General features: G+C 48.4%; 1 protein-coding gene across 2 annotated transcripts in view; it reads right to left on the bottom strand.

The window, feature by feature from the left end:
• The window catches only part of SYNJ2 (synaptojanin 2), a 98,501-nt gene that overhangs the window by 22,755 nt on the left and 50,144 nt on the right, over nucleotides 1-25,602 (bottom strand). For both annotated transcript variants that reach the window (XM_038526431.1, XM_038526432.1), the window contains exons 6-15: nucleotides 23,006-23,067; nucleotides 18,240-18,336; nucleotides 15,566-15,738; nucleotides 13,980-14,061; nucleotides 13,111-13,260; nucleotides 12,870-13,035; nucleotides 5,236-5,427; nucleotides 3,423-3,504; nucleotides 2,540-2,680; nucleotides 753-945 (exon numbers count right to left, since the gene is read on the bottom strand). In XM_038526431.1, the coding sequence (XP_038382359.1) occupies nucleotides 753-945; nucleotides 2,540-2,680; nucleotides 3,423-3,504; nucleotides 5,236-5,427; nucleotides 12,870-13,035; nucleotides 13,111-13,260; nucleotides 13,980-14,061; nucleotides 15,566-15,738; nucleotides 18,240-18,336; nucleotides 23,006-23,067 (1,338 nt within the window). The remainder of the gene's footprint in view (nucleotides 1-752; nucleotides 946-2,539; nucleotides 2,681-3,422; nucleotides 3,505-5,235; nucleotides 5,428-12,869; nucleotides 13,036-13,110; nucleotides 13,261-13,979; nucleotides 14,062-15,565; nucleotides 15,739-18,239; nucleotides 18,337-23,005; nucleotides 23,068-25,602) is intronic.

Genomic DNA, 25,602 nt, shown 5'->3' with positions numbered 1-25,602 from the left:
AACTGGTGCAGCCCAGAAAACAGGAGGTCAGTTTTACGGGATCTATCTGGCCTCACACGGAGGACATGACCCAGCCAACTGTTACAGACAATGTGGCAAAAAGAGTTGGCCGCCCCTAACTGCAGGGAGACAGGTGGTTCGCAGCAGGCTGACGGTGTGCAGGTGACATCTCTGCACAGGAATGAATGACAACATCTGAATCTGAATCTGGAAAGACGCCCCGCTGGCTTTGGGATGGAAACCCCCGCCGCCAGTAGAGGGCAGCCTGGCGCGCGTTGTCGGCAATCTGGAGCCCAGGTGGGAGGATCCAGGGCTCCTTAGGTCCTGAAGACACAGGTTTCAAAATCCAGCTTCCTTATCTGAGCTGCAACAGAAGGTATGTATGAAGATCATGAATCTTAGGAAAAGCGAGTCTAGTATCGTGTGGGCTCAGAGGTTCTTCACCAGCATGGATGTACCATGAACAGTGAATGAGAAAATCAGAAAATGCACAAAAATGCAAAGAAACTGTAGGATACAGAGGGACATTCAGGAAATGTGCAGACGTGGGGCACTGGACCCTCCAGGGCTGGACCCCCTGGGCTCACCTCTACTGTTCCATCCCACGGGTGCTTCCCCTGCCCCGGAGCCGAGCCCCCAGGACAGGGACCCTCCCGCAGCCGCACCCCCCGATGTTGGCCTGAGCTGGGAGCTAGCACCCGTATCCCTGTCATGCTCCAGGCCACCGGCCACCAACGCCACACTGCTCTCACCATCGGGAAACTCAGCTTCTGGGTGATCTCCCGGTAGTCTTCATTCCTCTCCTTCACCTGCGACTGGCCGGCCGTCAGGTGGCTGCACACGAAGCAGAAGCTGGAACTGTGGAACTGAAAGCGGATGCCCACGGCGCCCTTGTTGCCCGCCTTTCCTCCCATGCCTGTCTTCACCGTGTCGATGGCCACGTCCCTGGAACACACAGCGAGCATGTGCGGTGGCTGCTCTGTGGCTCGGAAGGAAAAGCAAGAACCGGCTCTGCTGCAGACGAGAGCTGGGCAGCAGCGCCAGGCTTGCAGCTTGGAATCCGTTCAATCACATCGGTGGCCGGGCCACACGGCGACCACATGGCCGTCACTCCAGACCTCTGTCTTCTCGCTGTTGGCAGCTGCCTTGCGGTGGGCCTGGAGGACCCTCTCCGCAGTCCCCACCCTCAAGAGCCCTGCACTCACGAAGGCACCCAGGAAGCTCTCACCTCCACCCTGGGTCCTTTCCATGTCCATGTCCTTGGGGCCCCTGACCCAGCTCGGACTTCACCATCCCCTGTCCTACCCTCTTGCGGCTTTCCTGCAAAGCACACATGGTGCCATCAGGTAATCAATATGTGTTAAGAACAGGAAACACCCCGGATGAGTGCTAGGCTGTGTAGGCAGTTTCCGAACACACTCCTGCTCAAATGGGAATGCCCGCTTACACTGCACACAGGTGAGCGTGCAGGTCCCTGGACCACAGACTGAGGCACTCAGACCCACACCTGCTCCCTGGGCCTGTCAGTCGGCAGACAAGGTGATGGGGTAACTGGTTGAGAGGCTAAGGCTGGGGGAGAGGCTGGGGACCTTGGGTGGCATCTGGGAAATCTGGAGTTCCCCAGCATCACTCCCTCTCTCATGGTTCATCTCTAACATTTGCCCTGACCTTACCTTTCCTGACTTTGACCCACTCACTTTGGACACTGCCCAAGGGCCAGAATAAACACTCAGGGGGACACGGACTTAGAGATTTTCTGAAAGTCCTAGAAGAGGACAGTCATGCTGTCCAAGTGCTGCCATGGGCACGCCTCTCATCCTCTACATATTCAGAGGCGTTCAACCCGGAGCGGGGAAAGGCTCAGCCTGGCATGGGCAGTGAGCTCAGCCTGACGTGGGAGGAAATTCTACGGATTTGAGTGAAACCAGGTAGCAGCAGGAGGTTATGAGTCATTAAGGGAAAAGGTTAAGTTCTTCCCAAACCTTAAAACACACACATGCACACACGTGTGCACACATGCATGTGCCTGCACACACACGTGCATACACTTTACCAAGAGGACGCCCATTTGCTGAGTGTTCCCTTTCTGACAGTCACAAAGCTGTCACTTTAAGACATTACAACGGGGTGACAGTGGTAGAGACTTTCTGCCCACACATCTTATTTAGAACTCTTTTAAAAAGAGACAAAAGAACTGGCATTTCCCGATGAGTTAACACAGCTCTTGGTCAGAGGTTTCCTGTCTAAAACTTCAACCAGGAATCCCTTTCCTTGCACAAAACTGAGCTTGGGAGGACAACAATCACTCCCTCTGAAAGGGTTCGGCTTCCTGGCCTGCAAGGTTCCCACTGTGGCTTTTTAACTACCAGACAATATTCTATTCAGCCTGTTTTTTCCTCAGGGGGTTGCTACATTTATCTCGAATAATGGCAAGTCCCGATTCCTGTTGCAGGAGGGGAGGAGGAGGAGGAAGTCTGAACAAAACACCAAGACGAAAGACCCCGTGTCCCCCAGATGTTCATAAACTAAATGTTCTTACCTGATGAATGGGACATGGTATGGACGTACAAAGATATACAGACAGACGCCCACCAGCTGTGCCGAAGTCAAGAGAATGTACCTATGGGAGCGTGAGATGGCCTTCTGGAGCTGCTCACCCCACATCTTCCTGTTGGTGGTACTGGAAGAGAAGAGAAAGAAATGATGCCTTCCAGTCTGCTGGACATGGGCTCTCCCACCAACAGACTCCTTCAGCCTTTATTCTTTTTGTAGAGCTAGTATCCCACTGTCCCCACTCCCATGTTACTGCCATGCCTTAACTTCTGCAGTGGACTATCTGTGTATTTCTGGTTGTGTCACACACATCACAGCACATACCTCACTCCCCCGTCACCTAAAACCCAACACAGCACCTTGCTCATCAAGAGCTGCATAGATCAGGTTTTATTATTTGTTCAGAAGGTTCCTTGAAATTAAACTAGGAAAGAAGTCCAGTTGACCCTATACAAAATGTTAATGCAGCAGTTTTCTTTTCCTTTGGATCTGGTGGAGAGAAGAGAAGCCCATTCCCCAGGAAACAGTGAATCAGCACCCCTCCAGCCTGGCCCTCAGCACACACCCTCCAGGTGTGCACACGCCAGCTCACAGCCTCCTCCCTACATGGCCAAGGACACACCTGCCCTTCCCTCTGTTTCCTTAATTTGCAAAGAGGAAGTGGAGGTGTATGTCGGGGGGGGGGGGGGGGGGGGGGGGGGGGGGGTGCTGGAGAGCAATCTGCAGTGCCTACACATCGAGGGTCATAGGGTAGTGCATGCAGAAGCAGGACGGACCCAGAGTCCTGCTCCTAGTGAGGCACCTGGCTTGGAAAAACTTTGGGCGAATTTCAGGGTGTGGTCCTGCACCCCTCATGCCCAGACACTCACCTGGCATTGACGATATTCCCTGCGCTCAGTTCCACCATCTCTTCAAACCCCACGGCAAATATGTCAGCTGGGCTGTCCTCATCTAGGACAAGGCAGGAGTTGAAGGACATCAGATCCCACAAGGCCTGTGTTAGTGGACGCGTGGGGCGCCTCGTGTGCCTCTCTGAGCCCAGGTGCACTCGTCCCGATGACTGAGTGAAGCTCCCTACAGATCCCCACCTCCCCTCACCTCCCACTGTGCATGGCCCTGCCCTGTCTCCATCCCGGGGCACCTTACCGACCTCTCCCCAAATCTCTGTTCCTTTGTCTGCAGATGGGACAGTAACCGTCATCTCACAAGGATGTTGTAAAGCACCCATCAGGTGACATGTGTGAAGTGCCCGCCCCACCCGGCAGGTAGTTAGGGCACTGCCCTGTGGGTCCCTCTGGGTGACCCACAGGTGCATCAGACCCAGCCTTAACCCGTTAATGACTGCCTGAGGTGTCCTGTCCCAGGGGACTGCTGTCCTGGACGGTGGCTGGAGGTGAGAACACCCTGCCCGGCTCAAGGTGGTTATTGCTGTTCCCCGGTGGCTGCTGAGGCCTGCTGCAGAAACGTGTTTTATGGGAAGCACAGCAAGCTGAGGGGCTGCCCGTCCCCTCTCTGTGTCCCCTCTAACAGGGAATCAGAGGGGTTAATAGGATCCCTACAGCCACTGGCTGCCTCTCTCCAGTGGCCCCCGTCCTGCCACTCAGCCCTTGAGCTGTGGAAAGGGAGACCCTGCCCTCCCTGAGGCTGTGGGGAAAGGCCTGGCGTCTACTTCCTTTCCTGCTGGCCTCACAGGGCAGCCTGGCACTTCGAGCTTAAATGGCTTCAAGTCTCTCTTCTTTGTTTCAAGAAAAAAAATACCTGTTCCTCCAAACTGCTGGCAAGAGTCGCCACAATCCCTCCTTCCCTCTGAACCTGGCAAGTTCCCCGTGGGGCTGCAGGGCCGCCATCCCAATAAAATCCCCAGCAAAGTGGCAGCCAGCTTGCTGTCACCACCCACCCATCCCTGCAGGCACAGGAAGATGGGGGGGCCCTCAGCGCGTCCAGGGCCTTTCCCCGGTGGGCATTCTGGTCACCACCCACACAAGAATCCCAGGAACCCCACACTGTGGACCCGAGCCACCCTGTACCTCAAGGCAACGGCGGGGGGTGCGGGTGCCCGTGACAGTACGGGGCACAGACCCGAGCGTGGCTCCCTTGCACGATCCCAGGTCGCTGGAGGAAGCCAGCCCGCCCACAAATGCCAACTGAAGAGAAGCCTTTATTCCTCAAACCCTGCATCCTGAGGCCAGTATCACCTCACGTGACAGAAGACAGTGAAGTGCCAAGTTTGGAATCACTTGGTTCTTAAGGGGCACGCAAATTCTTTTGTGACTATGTGACGCAGATGAGCAGACGGAGGCGTCTGGGGAGAAGGCTGGGACAGGGAAGGCTGGACAGGTGTCCTCGGCCCGGCCCCACTTCCCACAGTAACGCAGCCCTGAGCACATCCTCCTCCTTAATGACAGAGCCCTTCTGAAGAGCCAAACCCAAACTGCAAAATCTCTCTCTGTGGCAAGAGAGACCTCCCCGCTCTGGTGACCCTTCCAAACATCTGGAAAAGAGAAGGCGCCAAGTAATTTGCCAGGTGTGTTCTGGAAACAGAGACCACAGCCCTTTCCAAACTTTCTGAGGGCTGAGGGCACCACATGCCGCATCTCAAGGAGTCGTGGGCTGCGGGAAAGGTCAGCCCGGGGCAGGGGGGTCTCGGTGGAATCTGTTTCAGGGTCAAGCCGCAGCGCTCACCCTGGGATCCCGGGAGGCCCGAGCGCGTGGGGGAGTCGAGGAGCCAGTCGGCCAGCTCGGCCGTCCCCAGGAGGTTGCTCCGGAACTGCTTGCCTCCGTTCACGTTCCACGTCCCCGTGGCAATTCGGATCCGCCTGAAATTTGTGAATTCCGACTGGCGCTCAGCCATGGCCCTCAGGATCCTGGGAGTCACTGTGTAGAGGCAGGAGAGGGCATGCTTGTCTACACCGCACAACCACACGCATCCTCCCCAGACTCGGAAGGGGCTCCCTGTCGGGGAGAGGGCTGCAGCCCCTACGGGCAGGGGCTGGGTTTGCTCCCCGCGAGGGTGGGGAGAGGCCAGAGCCCCAGAACCAGTAGACTTCCCTGGGGCATTTGTGCCACGAAGCCCCGAAAACACAGGACCACGCGTTCACTCTCGACGTCCTTTACCCAGACACCACAGGGAGTCTCTGCTTGGCACGACCTCCACCACCCAGTGGGGCTGTCAGCAAGGGGACGCCACAACCCACCCCACTCTGAACACTGGTACCTAAAACTTGAAATGTTTTAGGGTAAGTGGCTCAGTTAGTTAAGTATCTGCCTTCAGCTCAGGTCATGATCCCAGGGTCCTGAGATCGAGCTCCATGTCGGGATCCCTGCCTGGCAGAGAGTCTGCTTCTCCCTCTGCCTCCCCCTGCTCGTGTTCTTGCTCGCTCTCTCTCTCTCTCTCTCTCTCAAATAAATAAAATCTTAAAAAAAAAAAAAAACACTTTTAAATGTCTTACACCATCTTGGCCTTTTTCATCCTCCATCCCTCATGAGATACTTTGTTTGCATTACCCTGGACTCAAGCCTTTAAAAAAAAAAAATCATTGCTCTGAATCATGTCCATCCTCTGGATATCCGAAATACATTCCATTTTTTTAAATGAGTGACTTACCTCAAATCTATGTCATGCCTACCTATCTACTTAATAAGATCCTGTGCTACTCAGATCCTCTCTTCAGCTTTGACCAAGCTGGCCTGATTTCCAGGTCGACGCAAATAATCACCTTGGTGAAGTGAAGCCAAGCGAAAGTCTTTATGGAGGAATGAAAACAGCAAAGGGGCTGTGAAACCATTTTAAGCATGGGCAAGTTAATTTTTCAAAAAGTTCTAAAACTTATACGGTCTTATAAGGAAAAATGCTGGGTTCCCCCTTCTTCTCTACTAGCTCTATAACATTTATAGGGTCTAGGGGATAAGAAGCCATTAAAATTCCCTCAAAGAAACCTGTAGCTCATTTACAGGTAGAAGTTAAAAAACAAAAAACAAAACAAGAAACCAAAAAGAAAAAACCCACCAAAAAACCACCCTCTCCCCAAATTCTAAAAACCATGAACTCCTAGATATAGAGAAGGTGTTGAGGGGGTTGGGGGAGAGAAAGATGAAGGGAGTCAAAAGGTATAGTTGTTATAAAGTCAGGAAGTCCTGGGGATGTAATGTACAGCAGAACCACCATAGTTGATAATACTGGGTCACCCATTCCAAAGCTGCTAAGAGAGTAGATCTTAAAGGATCTCATCATATGAAAAAAATCTTTTGTAACTATGTGTGGTGATGGATATTAACGAGACTTACTGTGATCATTTCACAACGTACACAAGTATCGAATCATGATGTTGAACACATGAAAGTAATACAATGCCACACGTCAACTATATATCAACTAACAACCCCAAACCTCTAGCTATTGACAGAAGCATGGCAATCTTGCCCCGAGAGCAGGAGGTGTCCTGATCCCCGGAGACAATCATTTCTTCTCCTTCTTCCAGTTCAGTAGGGTCCTGGGACCATAACAAACAGGGGGCCACTCTCACGGGAGACTCCCTGGGACAAATGATACCTGGCGATGGGACCAAGAGCCCACTGGGGCTGAGACTGTACACGGATGCCTGCAGTGCCTTCTTGACTTTCTCCCTCCCCTTGGAAATATGTAAGAGTGGGCTCCCATTCAAGGCCAGAAAGCACGGGCCCCCAAGAAACAGTGATGGCTAGTACTGTATACTTATTTTGTATATTCTTTTGCCTCAATCATGCCAGGATCAGGTTATCATTCAACTAGACTCCGTGCCTATAACCCAAAGCCCTACCAGAATTACTCAAACCAGCCAATTCTAAGCTGTTTACCCTGTCCTGCCTTTCCGGAGGAAACCCCACTGAAGAAAATCCCAATAAACTCCTGTGTGGCATGCCCTCCATGTCTAGGAGCTGCAAGTCTAATAAAGAAATTGTTAAACTAAGGTAAAATTGGTAGATAACGTTTTATGTCTCCGGTGTAAAACATTACAATTCTACATCCGTACACCTACAAAATGATCACCACCCAAAGTCTGGTTACCATCTATCACCACACATTCGACAGCCTTCACCCACACCAACCTGCTCTGGTAAACACGGATCTGTTTTCATCTGGAAGTTTGCTTTTGTTTTGTTTTAGATTCCAAGAGCTAAGTCACGTGGTATCTGTCTTTCTCCACTTGACTCATTTCACTTGGCATAATACTTTCAAGGTCCATCCACGTGGTTGCAAATGGCAGGACTTCATTCCTTTTTGTGGTCAAGTAGTATTCCTCTGTGTGAGTATGTGTGTGTGCATGTGTGTGTGTACATGTCACATCTTCTTTATCCACCTACTGATGGGCACTTGGCTTATTCCATATCTTGGTTTTGTAAATAATGCTGCAATTGGGGCACCTGGGTGGCTCAGTCAGTTGGGCAGCTGCCTTTGGTTCAGGTCATAATCCCAGGGTGGTGGGATCGAGCCCCATGTCGGGCCCCCTGCTTTCGGGGAAGCTGCTTCTCCCTCTCCCACTCGCCCTGCTTGTGCTGTCAAATAAATAAAATCTTAAAAAAAAATAATGCTGCAATAAACATAAGGGTATGTATAATTTTTTGAATCAATGTTTTTACATTCTCCAGATAAATCCCCCAAAGTGGAAGAGTGGTATCATATGGTAGTTCTATTCTTAATTCTCTGAGAATCTCCATACTGCTTTCCATAGTGGCTGTGCCAATTCATATTCCTAGGAACAGCACATGACGACTCGCTTATCTTCATAACTCTCTCCAATGCTCGTTGCCTTTTTGGCCAGTGTGAGGTTATATCTTATTTTGGTTTTGATTTGCATTCCCTAGTAATTAATGATGTTGAACATCTTCTCATGTGCCCATTGACCATATGTCTTCTTTGAGATCTGCCCATTCAGATCCTCTGGCCACCTTTTATCAGGTTGCTTGATTTTTTTGTGGTTACTGGTGAGTTGTAGGAGTTCTTTACATATTTTGGATATTACCTCTTATCCAATATAGGATTCAGAAAAATCCGTTCTCATTTAGTAGGCTGCTTTTTATTTTTATTTTTCTGGTGGGGGGGGCGGTGAGGCAGGGAGAGAGGCAGAGGGAGAGAGAGAGAATCTAAAGCAGACTCCTGATCTTGATGCAGAGCTTGATCTCACAACCCCAAGATCATGACATGAGCCAAAACCAAGAGTTGGATGCTTAACTGACTGACCCATCCAGGTACCCCCTGCCTTTTGAGTTTTTTTTCTTTTTTTTTAAGAGTTTATTTATTTGAGAGAGAGAGAGAGAGCATGTGTGCACAGGCAGGGGGAGCAGCAGAGGCAGAAGGAGGAGCAGGCTCCTCACTAGCAGAGAGCCCAATGCAGGGCTTGATCCCAGGACGGGGATCTTGACCTGAGCCGAAGGCAGTCACCCAATCGACTGAGCCACCACCAGGCACCACTGCCTTCTTGTTTTGATGATGATTCCTTTTGCTGTCCAGAAGTTACTCAGTTTGATGTAATCCAATCTATTTGTGCTTCAGTTTCCTTTGCCTTTGGAGTCAGATTCAAAAAAATATTGCTAACACCAATGTTGGGGGAGCTTACTACTTGGGTTTTCTTCTAGGAACTGTATGGTTTCAGGTCTTACATTCGAGTCTTTCATCCATTTTGAGTTGACTTTTGTGCATCGTGTAAGACAGTGGTCTAGTTTCACTCTTTTGCATGTAGCTGTTCAGTTTTCCCAACATCATTTATTGAAGGGACTGTCCGTTTGCCATTGTATGTTCTTAGCATCTTTGTCATAAATTTGCAGTCCATATATGCATGGGTTTAAATCTGGGCTCTCAATTCTGTTCATTGTTCTGTGTGACTGTTTTTATACCAATACAATACTGTTTTACTATAATTTTACAGTTTAGTTTGAAATCAGAGAGCTGGATACCTCCACCTTTGTTCTTTTTTCTCAAGATTGCCTTGGCTAGGGCAGCCCGGGTGGCTCAGCGGTTTAGTGCTGCCTTCAGCCCAGGGTGTGATCCTGGAAACCCGGGATCGAGTCCCATGTCAGGCTCCCTGCATGGAGCCTGCTTCTCCCTCTGCTTGTGTCTCTGACTCTCTGTGTCTCTCATGAATAAATAAATAAAATCTTTAATAAAAAAAATTGCCTTGGCTATTTGGGATCTTTCGTGATTTCACACAAATTTTAGAATTCTTTGTTCTAATTCTGTGAAAAATGCCAGTGGAATTTTGATAGGGATTGTACTGAATCTGTACATTGCTTCAGATAGTATGCACATTTTAACTATATTAATACTTCCAATCCATGAGCACAGAATATCTATTTATTTGCCTGTTTTTCAGTTTTGTTCATCACTGTCTTACAGTTTTCAGAATATAAGTCTTTCATCTCCTTGGTTAAATTTATTCCTGGATATTTTATTCTTCTTGATGCAACTGTAAATGGAATTGTTTTCTTAATTTTCAGTCTGATAATTTGTTACTAATGTATAGAGACATCAGATTCCTATATGTTGATTTTGTATCCTGTTACTTTACTAAATTCATTTATTAGTTCTAACGGTTTTTGGGTGGTCCTTTGGGTTTTCTATATATAGTATGCCATTTGCAAACAGTGGCAGTTTTATTCTTCCTAACTTGGGTGACTTTTTTCTTGCCTAATTGCTGTGGGTTGGACTTCTAATATATGTTGAATGAAAGGGGCAAGACTAGGCATCCTTGTCTTATTCCTGATCTTAGATGAAAAGCTGAAAGCCTTTCACCATTGAGTATGATGTTACCTGTGGGGTTGTCGTCTATAACCTTCATTATGTTTAGGTAAATTTCCTCCATATCCACTTTGTTGAGAGTTTTTATCAGGAATGGATGTTGAATTTTGTCAAATGCTTTTTCTTTATATATTCTTTTTTAAAAAGGATTTTTATTTATTTGAGAGTGCGTGTGAGAGCATGAGTGGGGGAAGGGAGTGGCAAAGTGAGGAAGAGAAGCAGACTCCCTGTCAAGCAGGGAGCCCAACTCAGGGCTCGATCCCAGGACCCTGAGATCATAACCTGAGCCAAAGGCAGATGTTTAACTGACTGAGCCACCCAGGTGCCCAGATCAACAGGATTCTTATCCTTCATTTTGTTAATGTGGTGTATCAGCTGATTGATTTGTGGATGTTGAACCATTCTTGCATCACTGGAATAAATCCTTCCTGATCATGGTAAAAACAATCCTTTTGATGTGTTGTTGAATTTGGTTTGCATATTTTATTGTAGATTTGTGTGTCAGTGTTCATCAGTGATCCTGGCCTACAATTTTGTTGTGGGTTCATGACATCCTAGTCTGGTTTTGGTATCAGGATAATGATGGCCTCATAAAATGAGTTTGGAAGTATTCCCTCCTTTTCAATTTTTTTAAAGAGCTGAGAAGGTCAGGTATTAAAACTTTTTTGCATGTTTGGTAGAATTCACCAGTGATGCTTTCAGGTCAAGGGACTTATGTGTATTAGGAGGGTTTTTGTTGTTTGTTTTGGTTTTAATTTTCAGCTATTCCATTTTATTTTTCAAAATATCTCTGCCCAACAGGGGACTTGAACTCACAACCCCAAGATCAAGAGTTGCACGTTCAACCAACTAAGACAGTCAGGTGCCCCTTGGGAGGTTTTTTATTTTTAATACAACCTCATTACTAACAATCGGTCTATCTAGATTTTGTATTTCTTCATGATTCTGTCTTGGAAGAATGGCATTTATCCATCTCTTCTAGGTTGTCCAATTTGTTGGCATAGAATTATGTGTGAAGTCTCCTGTGATCCTTTGTATTTCTGTGGTGTCAGCTATGAATCTCCTCTTTCATTTCTGATTAGTCACTTCTTTTTCTTGGTTAGTCTAGCTATAGTTTAATCAATTTTATCTTTTCAAAGAACCAATTCTTGTAGATCTTTTCTACTGTTTTTAAATCTCTATTTCATTTATTTCCCCTCTGGTCTTTATTACTTCCTTCCTTCTAGTGACTTTGGGCTTCATTTTTTTTTTTTTTCTAGTTCCTTTAGTTGTAAAGTTAGATTACTTGAGATTTCTCTTGCTTCCTTGAGGTAGGCCTGTATTGCTGTGCTCTTTCCTCATAGAAGTGCTTTTGCTGCATCCCAAAGATTCTGGTATATTGTATTTCTGTTGTTTGACTCTAGGTATTTTTTAAATTTCTCCCTTGCTTCTCTGATCACCCATCACCGGTTGTTCAGTAGCATGTTGTTTAATCTCTACATTTTTGTGGGTTTTTTTTCCAGTTTTCTTGTAATTGATTTCTAGTTTCATACCATTGTGGTCAGAGAAGATGCTTGACAGGATTTCATCTTCTTGAAATTATTAAGATTTGTCTTGTGGCCTAACATATGACCCATCCTAGAGAATGTTCCATGTGTACTTGAGAGGAATGTGTATTCTGTTGGCTGGGGGGTGGAATGTTCTGCTTATGTCTGTTAAATCCATCTGGTCTAATATGTTGTTTAAGGCCAATGTCTCCTTACTCATTTTCTGTCTGGATGATTTATCCATCAATATAAGTGGGATCTTAAAGGCCCCTACTATTGTTGTATTGCTGTAAATCTCTCCCTTTAGACGTTAACATTTAAATATCATAGTGCTCATATGTTGGGTGTGTATATATATATTTACACTTTATGTCACCTTGTTTAATGGACCCCTTTATCATTATGTAATGCCCTTCTTTGTCTCTTAATAGTCTTTGTTTTAGAGTCTCTTTTTGTCTGTTAGGAATATAGCTACAAACATCTTTTTCCAACCTTTCACTTTTGGTCTGTATTTTTTTTTTTTTTTTTTTTTTGAGAAAGAGAGAGAGAGAGAGCAGGGGTGGGAGAGGAAGAGAAAGAATCTTAAGCAGGCTCCATACTGAGTTTGGAGCCTGATGCCCAATGCAGGGCTCTATCTCATGACCCTGAGGTCATGACCTGAGTCAAAGTCAAGAGACAGACACTTAACTGAGCCACCCAGATGCCTCTGTATGTTCTTACTTCTGAAGAATAAACTTTGTTTTTTCCTGAGCTTCCTCTTGTGGCTGCAAATGACTGACCATTTCATAAAAGAATACAAATCACAGCTGTAGGCTGCTTCTCAAGTGGTCAAGCTCAAGACACAGGCCAGAAGTGCAGGGCATGGAAGCTCAGCTCAGGGGAGTGTCTGCTACCTGCCTTTTGGGACTACCTGAGGAGGAGCAGGAAGGGCTATCTAGCACACCCACCACTCCCACCCACTCCTTCTGGGGGCAGGGCAGCTGGACACCTCCATGCAAGTGGAGTGGGAGCCCCCTTACCCAGCAGGGCTGTGTTGTCCAGAAGCATCCTTCCTTTGTCTGCAGACTCCTCAGTGTAGACATCCCCAACCAGCAGCAGCTTGATGGCCTCTTGCTTCACTCCATCAAAGAAGTTGGACTGGATAGTGCGAGACACGGACCGGGCCCCATCCTTCAGCTTACCCACCTGCCACAAGCCAGACCATAGGTGGTATGAGGGATTCATGCAGGCCCTCCCTCTCTCCCTGTGGCCTGCCCCTACCTTGGCCTTCCCTTCTAGGGCCCGGCTGCCTGTGAACATCTTGCTCAGGCTGTGTCCATTCAGAGACCACATGGCTTTAAAGGATTCCACAAAGCGGTCAGCGATGGGCTTTGAATTCAGGCCGAGGCTCTCGAGCTGTAGATGAAGGACCTGGATAAGAAATATGGGACAGATGTCACTGTCTTCTCACATGGAAGCTCCCATCACCCATAGCTGGTTCGGGGGGAATGTCACCAGGCATCATTCTGGTGGGTTCCTTATTTGGCAGGCTGTGGCTCATTCTGTGCCTCTCCAAGAATCCTTATAGCAAAGAATGGGGCTTCCTACCACAACTCACCCAACCTGATCATTCTATCAGCCCTCCTCTGCCCCCCTTACTCCTAACCTCCTCTATCCCCCACCCCTGAGCACCAGAGGGATGGAGAGCAATCAGGGATACCCCAGCAGGCAGTGGTGACTCCATGCCATCCCCCCAGTGGTGAGCAGGAGAGGTGAACCAGGTACTGGGCCAGCAGGCCACTAGACAGACTGAGATCTCCCTCCCAGGCTTCAGATTCAGCCTCATCTCAGCCAGCTTCACACTGCCCTTGCCCAACTGGATATCCACAGCAATCATTACACAGAACCACTGTTATTCAAGGTGGCACCTGGCAGCTTTGGGCCACCACGTCTGGGATGCATTCCTCAAAGAGTGCCTAAAAATGGGGCAAAGGCCAGCCAGGAAAACCTCGCTCTTAGCTTCCCAGCACATCTCTGCCCCACATTCCCACTGTTAGAAAGTTAGCCCAGTGAGGTCACCCTCATCTTGCCAATGGAGGCATGGGATATAACCCAGGTGGCCCAAGGGGCCTCACACAACAGGGACAGACCTCGAGTGCTATGAAGCTCTGCACTGTGTTGGTTCGGTCCAGGCAATCAAGACAGTTCATCCGCAAAGTGCCTTTCTGAAAACTTTGAAAAACAAGAAATGCAAATGGTTACAAATTGTAGTTGAAGGACCAAGGGCCATAGCACAATGGCCTACATATGACTGGAGGCCTCCAAGAAAACTGGTGCCCACACTCACCTATTCTGGTAGCCCACCAGAAGCCCCAGAACACACCCCAAGGGACCCCAGCACTGCTGGCGTGGCACATACACTCTTGGCCACCTGCACGCCTAGGTTGTTATAACAGATGCCAATTCTCACTATTTGCTACAGTTATATCTTAAAAAGTTACCATGAACAATCAATGAATTGAGAGGCACCTGGATGGCTCAGTTGGTTAAGCATCGACTCTTGATTTTAGCTCAGGTCATGATCTCAGGGTTATGAGATTGAGCCTCGCATCAGGGTCTGTGCTCAGTGGGGATTCTGCATGCGAGTCTCTCCCTCTGTCCCTCCTCCTGCTCTCTCCACCCCATAAAATAAATAAATAAATCTTAAAAAGAAAAAAAAAAAAACAATTAGTGAATCGAACCATTAGCAGATTAGCCAATGCCAAACTACTGCTCCCAGGGGAAATCCAGGGTTAGGTTCCTGCAAGCCTCTGCTCTCACACATCTTCATCAACCACTCAACATACAACCTTGTTTTATGTGTGTTTCTGTTTAAAGGCACTTTAATATAGTTTGTTGACTTATTAACACTGGATTCCTAGCCAACTGCACTATAGCTAACATACCCAAGCAAAGCTTCTCTATCATAGGTATTTCCCCATCTGACACATCACAGCCACTTTGTGCTTGGGAACACCTTACAGCTCTTTGCACTACAGTTGGGGAGAATTTTAAACAGCGAAATCACCAATAAAATGCACAAAAATGTGACCATGTGGCACTACACAGACCATAAAAAGGATGCTTTATAGTAGAAGAGCTGAAACCAAAAGGCAGAGCGTCGCCTTGTTCTCCCTCAGCTGGGAATGTGGCGTACTGAGACACTCGAAATTTTCACAGTTCTGAGCATGTCTGTGAATGACCATGAATGGGCTGTAAGTATTGATTTGGGGGTTACACATAAACGTTAGCAATGGACAAATGTGCAAATACAGAATCTGTGAATGCAGAGGATTGACTGCATTGTGATTTGAGGAAGGTAGGCTTCCTTTTTTTTGCTCAGCTCTGAGCAGGAAAATCTATACCCCATGCCCTCCTGGCAATGGGGCTGATGTTAGATGTTCCTCTTCACTCTCATGGGCTTTCATCAGTTTGAACAATGAATTCTATGGCCACCATAGCTCCATGTTTTAACCGAGTCCCTTTATTTATAATTTATTTTGCCAGAAAACCAGGTTTTGCCACCTACTCACAAAATTCAAAAGCACATTCTGAAGGTGGGGAGGGGAAGAAGGCTGGAACCTGGGGTCCCCCCCATCCCTGAGCCTGTGGTCCAGGAAACTGCACTTGTTGGGAGGACCCCTGGCTGCTCCGCCAGTCACCCAGCAGGAGGACGAGGACGCAGGTGGAGACTCACCGTGGACTTACATTCTCGCCCTTGGTGAACACGTCAAAGTCATCCCAGTGGAGCTTCAACTGGGGCCTCAACAAATTCTCCAATTTCTCTAGCTTCCCACCTTTGGCCAGCTGATGGAAGTCAAAGTTTATCATAGGTGTGTCGCCGGCGTGGCAAGAAGCCCAGAGCAATTTCTGAAAGTGGAAAGGGAGAGAGTGGCAGGAGAGCGAGGGACCACAAGCCTCGCAGGCTGGAATCTGTGAGGCTACCCCAGGCACTCGCTAGAGCCCACAGTTTATTTTAAGGCATGTGGTGGACCAAGCTGTTTATCAGTCCCGACCCTGAAAGGGAAAAACAAAGACTTGCGGATGAGGCTGCAAAGAGCATCTTGCCTGCAGCAGGGCAGAAGGGCCTCCCTGGGCAAAGGACAGCCGGAGGTTCAGCCCCCTGGCTCACAGCCCTGAATGGACATCCCCCCACTGCAGGGCCCTTGGGAGGGCACTCATGAGGGGAGGACCACGCTATCCTGTAGGCACGCAAGTGCCCTGGGCCCATCAGGGACAGCACAGCCCAGCAGGCTGTGGAGCTCATAATCCAGCTCCCTGTTGCCCAGGTAACCAGTCCCATCCTGACAAGTGCAAGCCCCAGGGGGGGTGTGCTCAGTGGTGCCCAATTCTTGCATCAAGGTCCCTGTGAGGGGGGAGTGCCAGAGGCATGGTCCCATGAGACTTTAGGATGGGGTGACAAATGGTCAGGGTCGGTGGGCCCAGGCTAGTACAGGACCCAGAGGGGAGGCAAGGCCAGAGATGGGGGTGCATAATAGGTGGACCCCAGGCAGCTCAGTGTTCCTGACAGAGGCTTTGCCTTCCTCCCACGTGAGGAACCTCCCAGGCAACAACTCAGCTTTCTTGAGAGCCCTGTGGTAGATGAACCAGCTGCCTCCCCAGAGCACCGGGGCTCAGACCCACCCCACCCTGGACCCTCCTGTGTAGCTTCAGCTTAGACTTGTCCAGAGAGTCTGATGACCTTGAAAGATTAGAAGGGCTTCAGAAAAAAAAAAAAAAAAAAAAGAAGGGCTTCAGGCCTTCTGGTCCCTCCAACTCAAAGTGCCCAGCGCTGTACCCAGAATGCCAGGCAGAGCGTGGCTCTGACCATCAGGAAGGTCTCGCTATGAAAAAAAAGTCAGCTGAACTGACCTGTGTACTTCTTGGTGACTTTACATTTTCGAGTGAGCACCTTGTCCCACTGTGGCCTGATGATTGCAGGCTGGCTGCTGGTGCCCGGACTTCAGGGCTGACAGAACCGCAGTTCGGTGTGGCACCGGCAGGTCTCCTCCAGTGGCATTCCCCTCCCCTCTCCTACCTGCCCCCCCCCGCCACCTGGGCCACAGGACCACTGCTGCCTCCTACCCCACGAGTGACAAAAGAGCCCATCATCAAGGGGGCACTTCCTCCAGATGATGGGGACCTGAGGGGATCCCCTCTCCATAACTCAAGACATCAAGGGAAAAGAGATTCTGTTCTTTTTTTTTTTCCTTAAAATAAGCTGTCAATGTTGCTGCCAAGATGGTTGGGTGGGGAGATACTCAGCAAGCTGTTGCCAACAGCAACAAACCAAACAGGAAAAGCAGGTCTGGCCAAATGAAATTGGCCACCAGGAAGTCTGCTCTGAGCACATGGCTTTTCTGAGCAGAGGGAAAGGAGCACCCACTGGGTTCAGCTCCTACCAGCCAGAGGTCAGGAGTTAGGAAGGCAGCAAACGCTGCTTCCCATGAGGTGAAGTCTGGTTTCACTCTCCCCATAAGGGGCTTCTGTGACCTTGGAACAACCAGAGGGCTTTTCTTCACTTCCCATGGGAGACATGGGCCACTAGGATAGGAGTGTGGTCATCGCCCACAGCTCATTCTGGAGCTTTTTTCACCTAGTGGACTGAATATCCTTGGGACTCTGGGAACAGGGAGAGGCCCTGGGCAAGGTGGGGCGAGGTAGGTGGAGCCGTTCCTTCTACCTGTTCCTTCCCTGTTCAGGCCCCCCTGCTCCCACCCCTGAAAGTACCCAGAGGAGCCGGGCAAAGGAAGCAGCTTTCAGGGACAGCCCAGAAGGGGACAGAAGATTTGAAGGTTAAAGTTATTAGCAGGAGGAAATCATGTAAGATTCCTTGCTTTAACTCCACCAGGAGCTCTGAACAACTGCTCCATGCCAGGTGCCCTGCAGGTGTTTGGGTGAGCTTGCCAGGAGGCCCTGGCCTGCAGCAGAGCCAGACCAAGGAAGGAAGGGGGAGCTCAGGCTCCCAGAGCAGTGAGGGGCAGCAGGGCGAAGCCCACATGTGTGCAAGGTGGTGGTGATGGGGGTGCGTGCGTGCACGTGTGTCCAAGAGAATGGGAAAGAGGCCTGGCTAACCTGAGCCCTCAAAGCCCCAGTGGGAGCCCCGGAGGAAATGCAGCCGGAGATGGGAGATGCTTTGTTTTGACTTTGAGCAAATTCCTAAACCATCAGTTCATAAAAATTAAATTTCATAGATCAGGAGTCCAAATCACCTCATGCTACAGAGCTGGTGGGAAAAAAAGAAGCCTCCCCAAACATGGGGAGAGCACTGCTGTCCAGTCCAGCACAGAAGCCTGCCTCTGAGCGGGGCCCTCACCTCACTCACCCACCACCCCACCACCCCGGGCGCCAAGAAGCAGCACGGCGTTTACCTTGAAGGCTCTGTTGAGCACCTCCTCTCCGCCTCTGCTCCCCAGCAGGTTTACGACCACTTGCTTCCCATACTGCTCCTTCAGAAGCACCATGTGTCTGCAGTGGAACAGGGCAGCACCGTGAGCCCAGGTCACCAGGACACAGGCTGACAGCCCCACTGTCGAGGGGACGGGGTGCAAGAGGCACCTGTTTGGCACTAGAGGGTTGGGAGGCGCTGTTTCCCAGGACCCAAAATGGGGAATTGCGGGGATGAGCAGAGAACCAGTCTCTCCTTGCCATCAACCCCACTGTCAGGGTACAAGCATGTCAACAGCCTGCTTGCATGCAAGACAGGCCAAGAATAACTCACAGCATCTCAGACTTCTACGGAGGCATAACATCAGAGGAAGGATATGCCGGACTTTCTGTCAAGTACCACTATTAAATCTAGAACAGCTAACTCAGCCTTTTATTAACCGAACCCTAGAAGTAAGACGTGCACATTTCTGAACTTAATCTCTCATTTCACTTAGTACCTTCCTTCTCTAAGCTAGAAAAGCTGGTAGGAGGTCTGTTAACCTCCACGTCTAACTTTTATCTAAGTGCTATATTTTATTACGTGTAACCCAAACAAGAAGGCACAGTAAAATTTCAGGCTTTAGGAAAATAGCCCTAGATCAGAGATTTTTAAAAATACATTTGTTGTGGGGCACCTGGGTGGCTCATTTGGTTTTGGCTCAGGTTACTGTCTCAGGGTTGTGAAATCAAGCCCCACACGGGGCTCTGTGCTGAGCACCAGAGTCTGCTGAAGAGTCTTTTCCCTCCTTCTGCTCCTCCCCCTGTGCGCACTCGCTCTCAAATAAATGAAAAATTTTTTAAAAATACAGAAGTTGAAATATTATGGAGAGACTAATATTTATGCCTTAGCACTAGCTTTTGAAAAGTTAACCTTACAATCTTAATAGGAGGAATGCTTAAATATAATTTTAAAAAACACAGGGAAAAGACCATGCAAAAAGCAGATGAAAACCATATTTTCATCGTGCAATGTTTATAGAAAAGATAGAAAAAAAAGACTAGAAGATGGTGTGCCACTATATTAAAAGTGGTGGAATTTTTTTTTTTAAGATTTTATTATTTATTTATTCATGAGAGACACACACAGAGAAAGAGGCAGAGACACAGGCAGAGGGAGAAGCAGGCTCCGTGCAGGGAGCCCGATGTGGGACTTGATCCCTGGATCCCAGGATCACGCCCTGGGCTGAAGGCAGGTGCTAAACCGCTGAGCCATCCAGGGATTCCCAAAAATGGTGGAATTTTATGTGACTTAAAATTTGTTGTACAAATGTACAAAAGTACATTTTTGTACTTTCCAAATTTCTAGGATGACAGGTTTCTTTACACAAAATGTTAAGTTAATTAGAACCAATTTTAGCCCAATAAAGGAAAGGTTATTCTCTCACCAACTGTGATCGGAGGTAGTTTGTTTAGGCCTCTGCTGACTTGTTAAGGGTGGGCTCCTATCTCTACTTGGCATAATTTTCTAGGGATGCTCCTGACAGCCCCACCCTCCCTGAGGTGTCCCCACCCTGGGAAGAGGTAGGGCTCCATCAGATCCATGCAATCTGGGTGAAGGTATGAGAAGAAATGGAGTGTGCATGACTCAACCCCTCTGGGCTCTTCTGCGTCTGCCCCGAGAGGTGTGTCCTGGCCAGAGGTCAAATGCATGGAGCCAAAGGGCAGGCTCTGCTTTGGTGGCAAGTTTGAGCTTCCCAGCTCTGTTAGCCACTGAACAAGCATCTGTGATCTGGGAGTGAAATGCGAGGAAGCCACTGTGGCCCACATGCAGGCCCCCTCCCACAATGCAGCTTATCAGAAATAAGGCTGATGTGTGACCCCGCCAATGCTGCACCTGTTGTCTCAACTGGTTCCAAACCCAGAGGTGGAAGAGAAACAGTATCGCTCATCATACCAGCCCCAAGCATCTTAGATCAAATTATTCCTCCCTTCTGAGCTATTCCTTTATCTGTACCACAAAGCTAATCCTCCTCCTGGAAAAGATGGTTTTGAAGACTAAACAAGACAAATAAAAGTGACAGCTTAGTGCCTGGCACGTGGGAGCTGGTTTTCCTTTCCTCTTTTTAAAAAAAAAAAATTTGTAAGAGATGTATTTATTTGAGAGGGGGGGAGGGAGAGAGAGAGGGAGACAGAGAGAGACAGACAGAGAGAGAGAATGCACATGTGCGAGAGCACAAGCACACAAAGATAGAGGGAGAAGCAGACTCCCTGTTGAGCAGGAAGCCTGATGCAGGACTCCATCCCAGAACTCTGGGATCATGACCTGAGCCGAAGGCAGATGTTCCACCCATTGAGCCACTCAGGTGCCCTCCTTTCCTTCCTTTTAATTTTAAAATAATACACCTATTAGCAATACACTACAACTCACCTCAGGGCTCCCAGGGGGAGCACTGGAGCCCACATGGAGGCCAGTGAGACTCAGCCCGGCCTCCCTGCTCTGGGCACCCAGGGTCCTTCCCCTGCCTGCCCACCTGGGGACTGTTGTGTGGAGCTCCTTGGAGAACTAGGGGACTTTTCAGGATACCGGGAGTCAGGTACGCAGGGCACAACTGAGTGGCCAGCAGGGAAACACACTCTGGTGTCTGCCCTGGGACTGCAGATGGCAAGTAGCTCCACACAGAGAGGGAAGAAGGAGCAGGGGCCCAGCATCCTGCATAGGTGAGACCCCGGCACCGCTTCCATAAAGGGTTAATACCTCCATTCAAACTCTACCAGGGAAATGAGATCCTCCTCAGGCCAGCACAGCCAAAGGGCTGCTCAATGTACCCCCCCTTCCCCCAGACAGGAGGTGCCCAAGTGGTAACAGTGAACAACCCACGGAACAGTACAGCATTGGTCACAGGTATTCCGTGTGTACTCAAACAACCCAGGTTTTGTGGGGTGGGTTAGGGGGGATGGTTAAGGGATTGACTCTGGACTAAACACATCAAAGACTGGAGAAACTCCGGATCCCTGGGTGGCGCAGCGGTTTGGCGCCTGCCTTTGGCCCAGGGCGCGATCCTGGAGACCCGGGATCGAATCCCACGTCGGGCTCCCGGTGCATGGAGCCTGCTTCTCCCTCTGCCTGTGTCTCTGCCTCTCTCTCTCTCTGTAACTATCATAAATAAATAAAAATAAAAATAAATAAAATCTTAAAAAAAAAAAAAAAAGACTGGAGAAACTCCTGAGAGCCCCATGATATGCCAGAGATGGGGGGCACCCCTCTGGGGGCCTGCAGCCCTGCTTCTCAGGATCCCCAGTGCCCCCTGCGGTGGGTCTGCTGGACAATCATGTGCCCTTGCTCCTACATGTCACTGAAATGAGTGCATCGGAGCATCACCCAACATGTAGCCAGGCAGCTCCTACCCTGGGCCTGTGAGGGCACATGGATCTCAGCTGCCTCCCAGCTAGGCTGCTTGAGGAAGGGAGCGTGCAGGGAGCCACGTTTCCAGTGGCAGCGGCCTGTCAACGGGCTCATGGTCTTGAACACTCCTGTGAGAAAAGAGAGGGCTCATCCTCAGTGCACACACCACGCACTAACAGGATTTAAAAATGTTTAAGTCAGCGTAAACATGCCAAAAAAATATATATATATATATATATACACATGTATATATATTTTATATGTATATACATATATTTTAAAAGCTCATCAACACAAGGCCTTTGAAACAAGCCCAGGAGGCATGTCCTTTCCCTTCTACTTGTGGTCAGCTGGGGAGGAATCTGTTTTCAATTTCCTAGGAATATGTAATGCAGATCAGCATCTCCAAAAGACGAATCCATCTACACAACACGCAGGACACACTAACAGCATTCTGAAAACAGGGAAGAGCATTTTTATCTGCACATTACACTTCTCTCCAGAGTGACAGCCCACTAGTCATCATGAGCTCATTAGCGGTCACGGTCGGGCTGCTGTCACCAGTCTGTGGTAAACAACAACGATGCATGCAGATTTAACGTCCAAATCAAGCTTCGGGTAGAATGATTAATACACTTAAAAAAGAATCACTCTTGGAATTTTGACAACATTCACTAATTTTTAAAATTAGTATTTAGATTAAAAATCCAAATATTTTAAGAGGCAATTAACTATTTCAAATACAAGTTACTGTTTAGGTCAGTGATGGATTTTAAAAAAGTTCTGTAACAGGAAATGTGTAATGGTCAGTCTGTGGTTCAAAAAATGAACTACAAAAAAAAAAAACAAACAAAAACAAAACAAAACAAAACAAAATGAACTACAGATCTGCCAAATGGTTTTCTAGAATGACACATAAAAAACTAATAGTCAAATCTTTAGTAGCGGGAATTGGAAAGACAACAGCACTTTTACTTCTCACTTTATACCTTTCTATACTATGACTTTTTAAGTATGGGAATGTATTACTTTTAAAAGAAAAACAAGCACCCAGAAATATCCTATGATTTAGGTTATCCCTTGTTAACTAGGACAAATGGATAAAGCTTTATTAAAAAAGGAAGTGGTAAGATAAAATAATTGCCAAGGGCTACCTCAGTCTTCATGAATTTTCAGGAAAATCTGAGAGCCACTAAAAATCCCATTTTGTAAACTCCCCTCCTCTTGCCCAAAGAACCAAACTAAAAGGCAGACACACGTCCAGGGGTTGGGGCCTTCCCGCTGTCCCCTGTGGTGCCATCTCATGGCGGGGTGGGGGGAAGACTCTCCAAAAGGATGACAGGCTTAGGACGCAGACAACCCTACCTGTCAAAAGCAGGGGCATTGGCTTCTAGGCCTCTGTTGAGTCTCAGATGATGAGAGCCAACCTAAAGTAAAGAGAAAAAACACTAGTGATTCCCCTTGCTCTGTGAACCCAGGAAGTCCTTCCCCGACCCCCTCGCTGCCATCCAGGCTGCACGCAGCAGCCTCTCACCCCTTGTCTGGCTGTGCTGCAGCTGGTCCTAACTGCAGCATGGACCCGGCGCTGGATGGAATCCTTCCAAAGGCAGAAGAGGAATCTCAGGATCAGCCCATGAGGCCCACGTCAGATCTGCAGACCTTTCCACAGTGCAGAGGGGAAGGTAAGCCAACCAGGAGAGAGACACCACGTCCCGACCTCCTCTGCAAGTCTGGGGACCTCGACCACCCCTAAAATCTGAGTTACCGCTACCTGCAAACTAATTTGCCTTATGATTTATAATTACCTATTTAACACTGAAAGTTTAAAAAACAAACTTAATGCAGCATATTGTTATTGCGGCCAGCTTGAAAAGGCTCTCTCTGAACAAACCTGTGAACACTGATCTATAAAGCACAGTATTGCCTTATAGTCTGATGAATAAAATAGGAATTCATAAACCTATACAGATGGCCGAGTGGATGAGTGGACAGATGAGCAGAGAGGTGGGCAGGTGGATGGGGGAGGAGAGAGGGCTCTTCCTTAGAATACCAACTGATAAATGTGGAGAGAGTGGTGGGAAAAATCACCATTTTACAACCATCACAGCAAAGAATGGTTCAGCAAAAATCACCTGTTAATAGTAAATATTAAGAGAGAGTTTGATGAGGAACAGGACACTAGCATGGTCTGAGTCTGCTCATAGATGCTTATTATTTGAAAAGGAAGACCTATTCACGATGAGTGAAGAAATGGAGTAGCATTGTGCCCGAGCGATGGAAATCAACCTCACTGATGAGGGGGCACATGGACACCGTGGGCTTCCAGTTGGGACGCTCTGACAAGGATGTGGTGGTGTCAGGGATCCACACCCTGAACCTGATCATAATGAAACACCTGGAAACCCCCACATGGCACCTTCAATTTAAAGAAAGTCTGCCTTCTCCAAAAATGTCAGTGTCCGAGGGACAGGGGCAGAGGAACTGTTCCAGATCAAAGGAGACTAAAGACATGACAATGAAGTGCAGGACAGGGTCCTGGCCTGGACCCCTGACCGAAGGGGTAAAGGCACCATGGTGGACACTATGGGGACAGTTGATAAAACTGAAATGTGGCCTGCAGGTCAGTTTAGAGGACTGTATCACTGTTACACCTGCTGAACATGTACCCATCCTGTGCTGATACATGAGAACAGGTTTGCTTTCAGGAAGAACGTGCTGACGTATTAAGTTAAGGAGATGTGATGTATGCAACCTACGGTCCGGTGGTTCGGGAAATAGCAGATGGCAGGTGTGTAGTCAGCAAGAGGTTAATTACCATTGAGTGAATCTGGGGACAGGACACATGGGAGCTCTATCTACTGTTCCTACAACTTTTCTGTAGGTCTGGAATTATGATAGAAAGTTTTTTGGAGTATAATGTTCAGCTTTGCTGGTTATTGAGTATAATGGTGGTGTCATTAGACTCATCTGTACCATCGGATGCTCACTGTTGAGTATGGACCAAGTGCTATTTCTAAGTCTCCTCACCACAGGTAATACATCTGTTCATCTTCATACATGAGGGAAGAGCCACTCTAGATCACTGGCTCCTCAGCAACAGATTTAGAAATCACTAGGATTAGGCATGTCTGTTGAAATGATTCTACAAATAAAGCCCCAAGTCCCTTTTGGTCCTAAGAAACCTTGGGCGTTCTTAGAAGAGCCTCAACCACTCGCTTACATTTTGCTGCTGTGTTTATTCTGTGCTCCTTTTCCCAGCAGCATCAATACCTGGCTGAAGAAATGTGATCCTTAATTCCTAAAACATGCACAGCCCAAGCTCTGAGAAGACTGCTCTATTCTGCACCACAACGCCAGTCAGCTCCTGTCTTCTGGTCCTAGAAGGCAGGTGCTGGTGGAAAGCGAGCCCATGTTCCTCTGAGCCCCCATTGGTGAGATCCCTGGGGGCTGAAGCCCAAGAGAAGGGGCTGCTTGCTGTGCGTGAGTTTGTCCATCGGGGCAAGAAATCTTCCCTGGATAAACTGCAGCTGTTTTCAGAATCCTTCCCAGGGGAAGGCAGTAATGGGAGAGCAGAAGAACAACGGTTCAGGGCTCAGAAGCCTGGTGTTTAGTTGTGACGGGTTCCGTTACTGGACATGTCTGCCTCTCCCCAAATCATAACCCAAAGGTTCTTCTATAAACAGGAAGAAGTTGCAGGCACAGATGACTGGATGCTGTGATTTCATTGGGATAGCATGTGATCTGGGTATCAGGTGTTTTATAAGCTACCTGGTGCAGCTGTTTTGGGGTGCCCCCTCCCTTTAGCAGCTCCTGGAGTAAAACATGAAGTCTCTAGTGTAATGTATGAGGCTCGTCTCGATCTGGCCCTTGCCGGCCTTTCTGGTCTGATGTGTGGCCATGGCCCCCATGCCTTGAGCTGTGAGCAGCAAGCCTTTCAGCTCCTTGGACATGCTATGATCGCA

This window comes from Canis lupus, chromosome 1 (assembly GCF_011100685.1).
Source record: "Canis lupus familiaris isolate Mischka breed German Shepherd chromosome 1, alternate assembly UU_Cfam_GSD_1.0, whole genome shotgun sequence".
NCBI lineage: Eukaryota > Metazoa > Chordata > Mammalia > Carnivora > Canidae > Canis > Canis lupus.
This window is presented reverse-complemented; position numbering and strand designations above follow the sequence as displayed.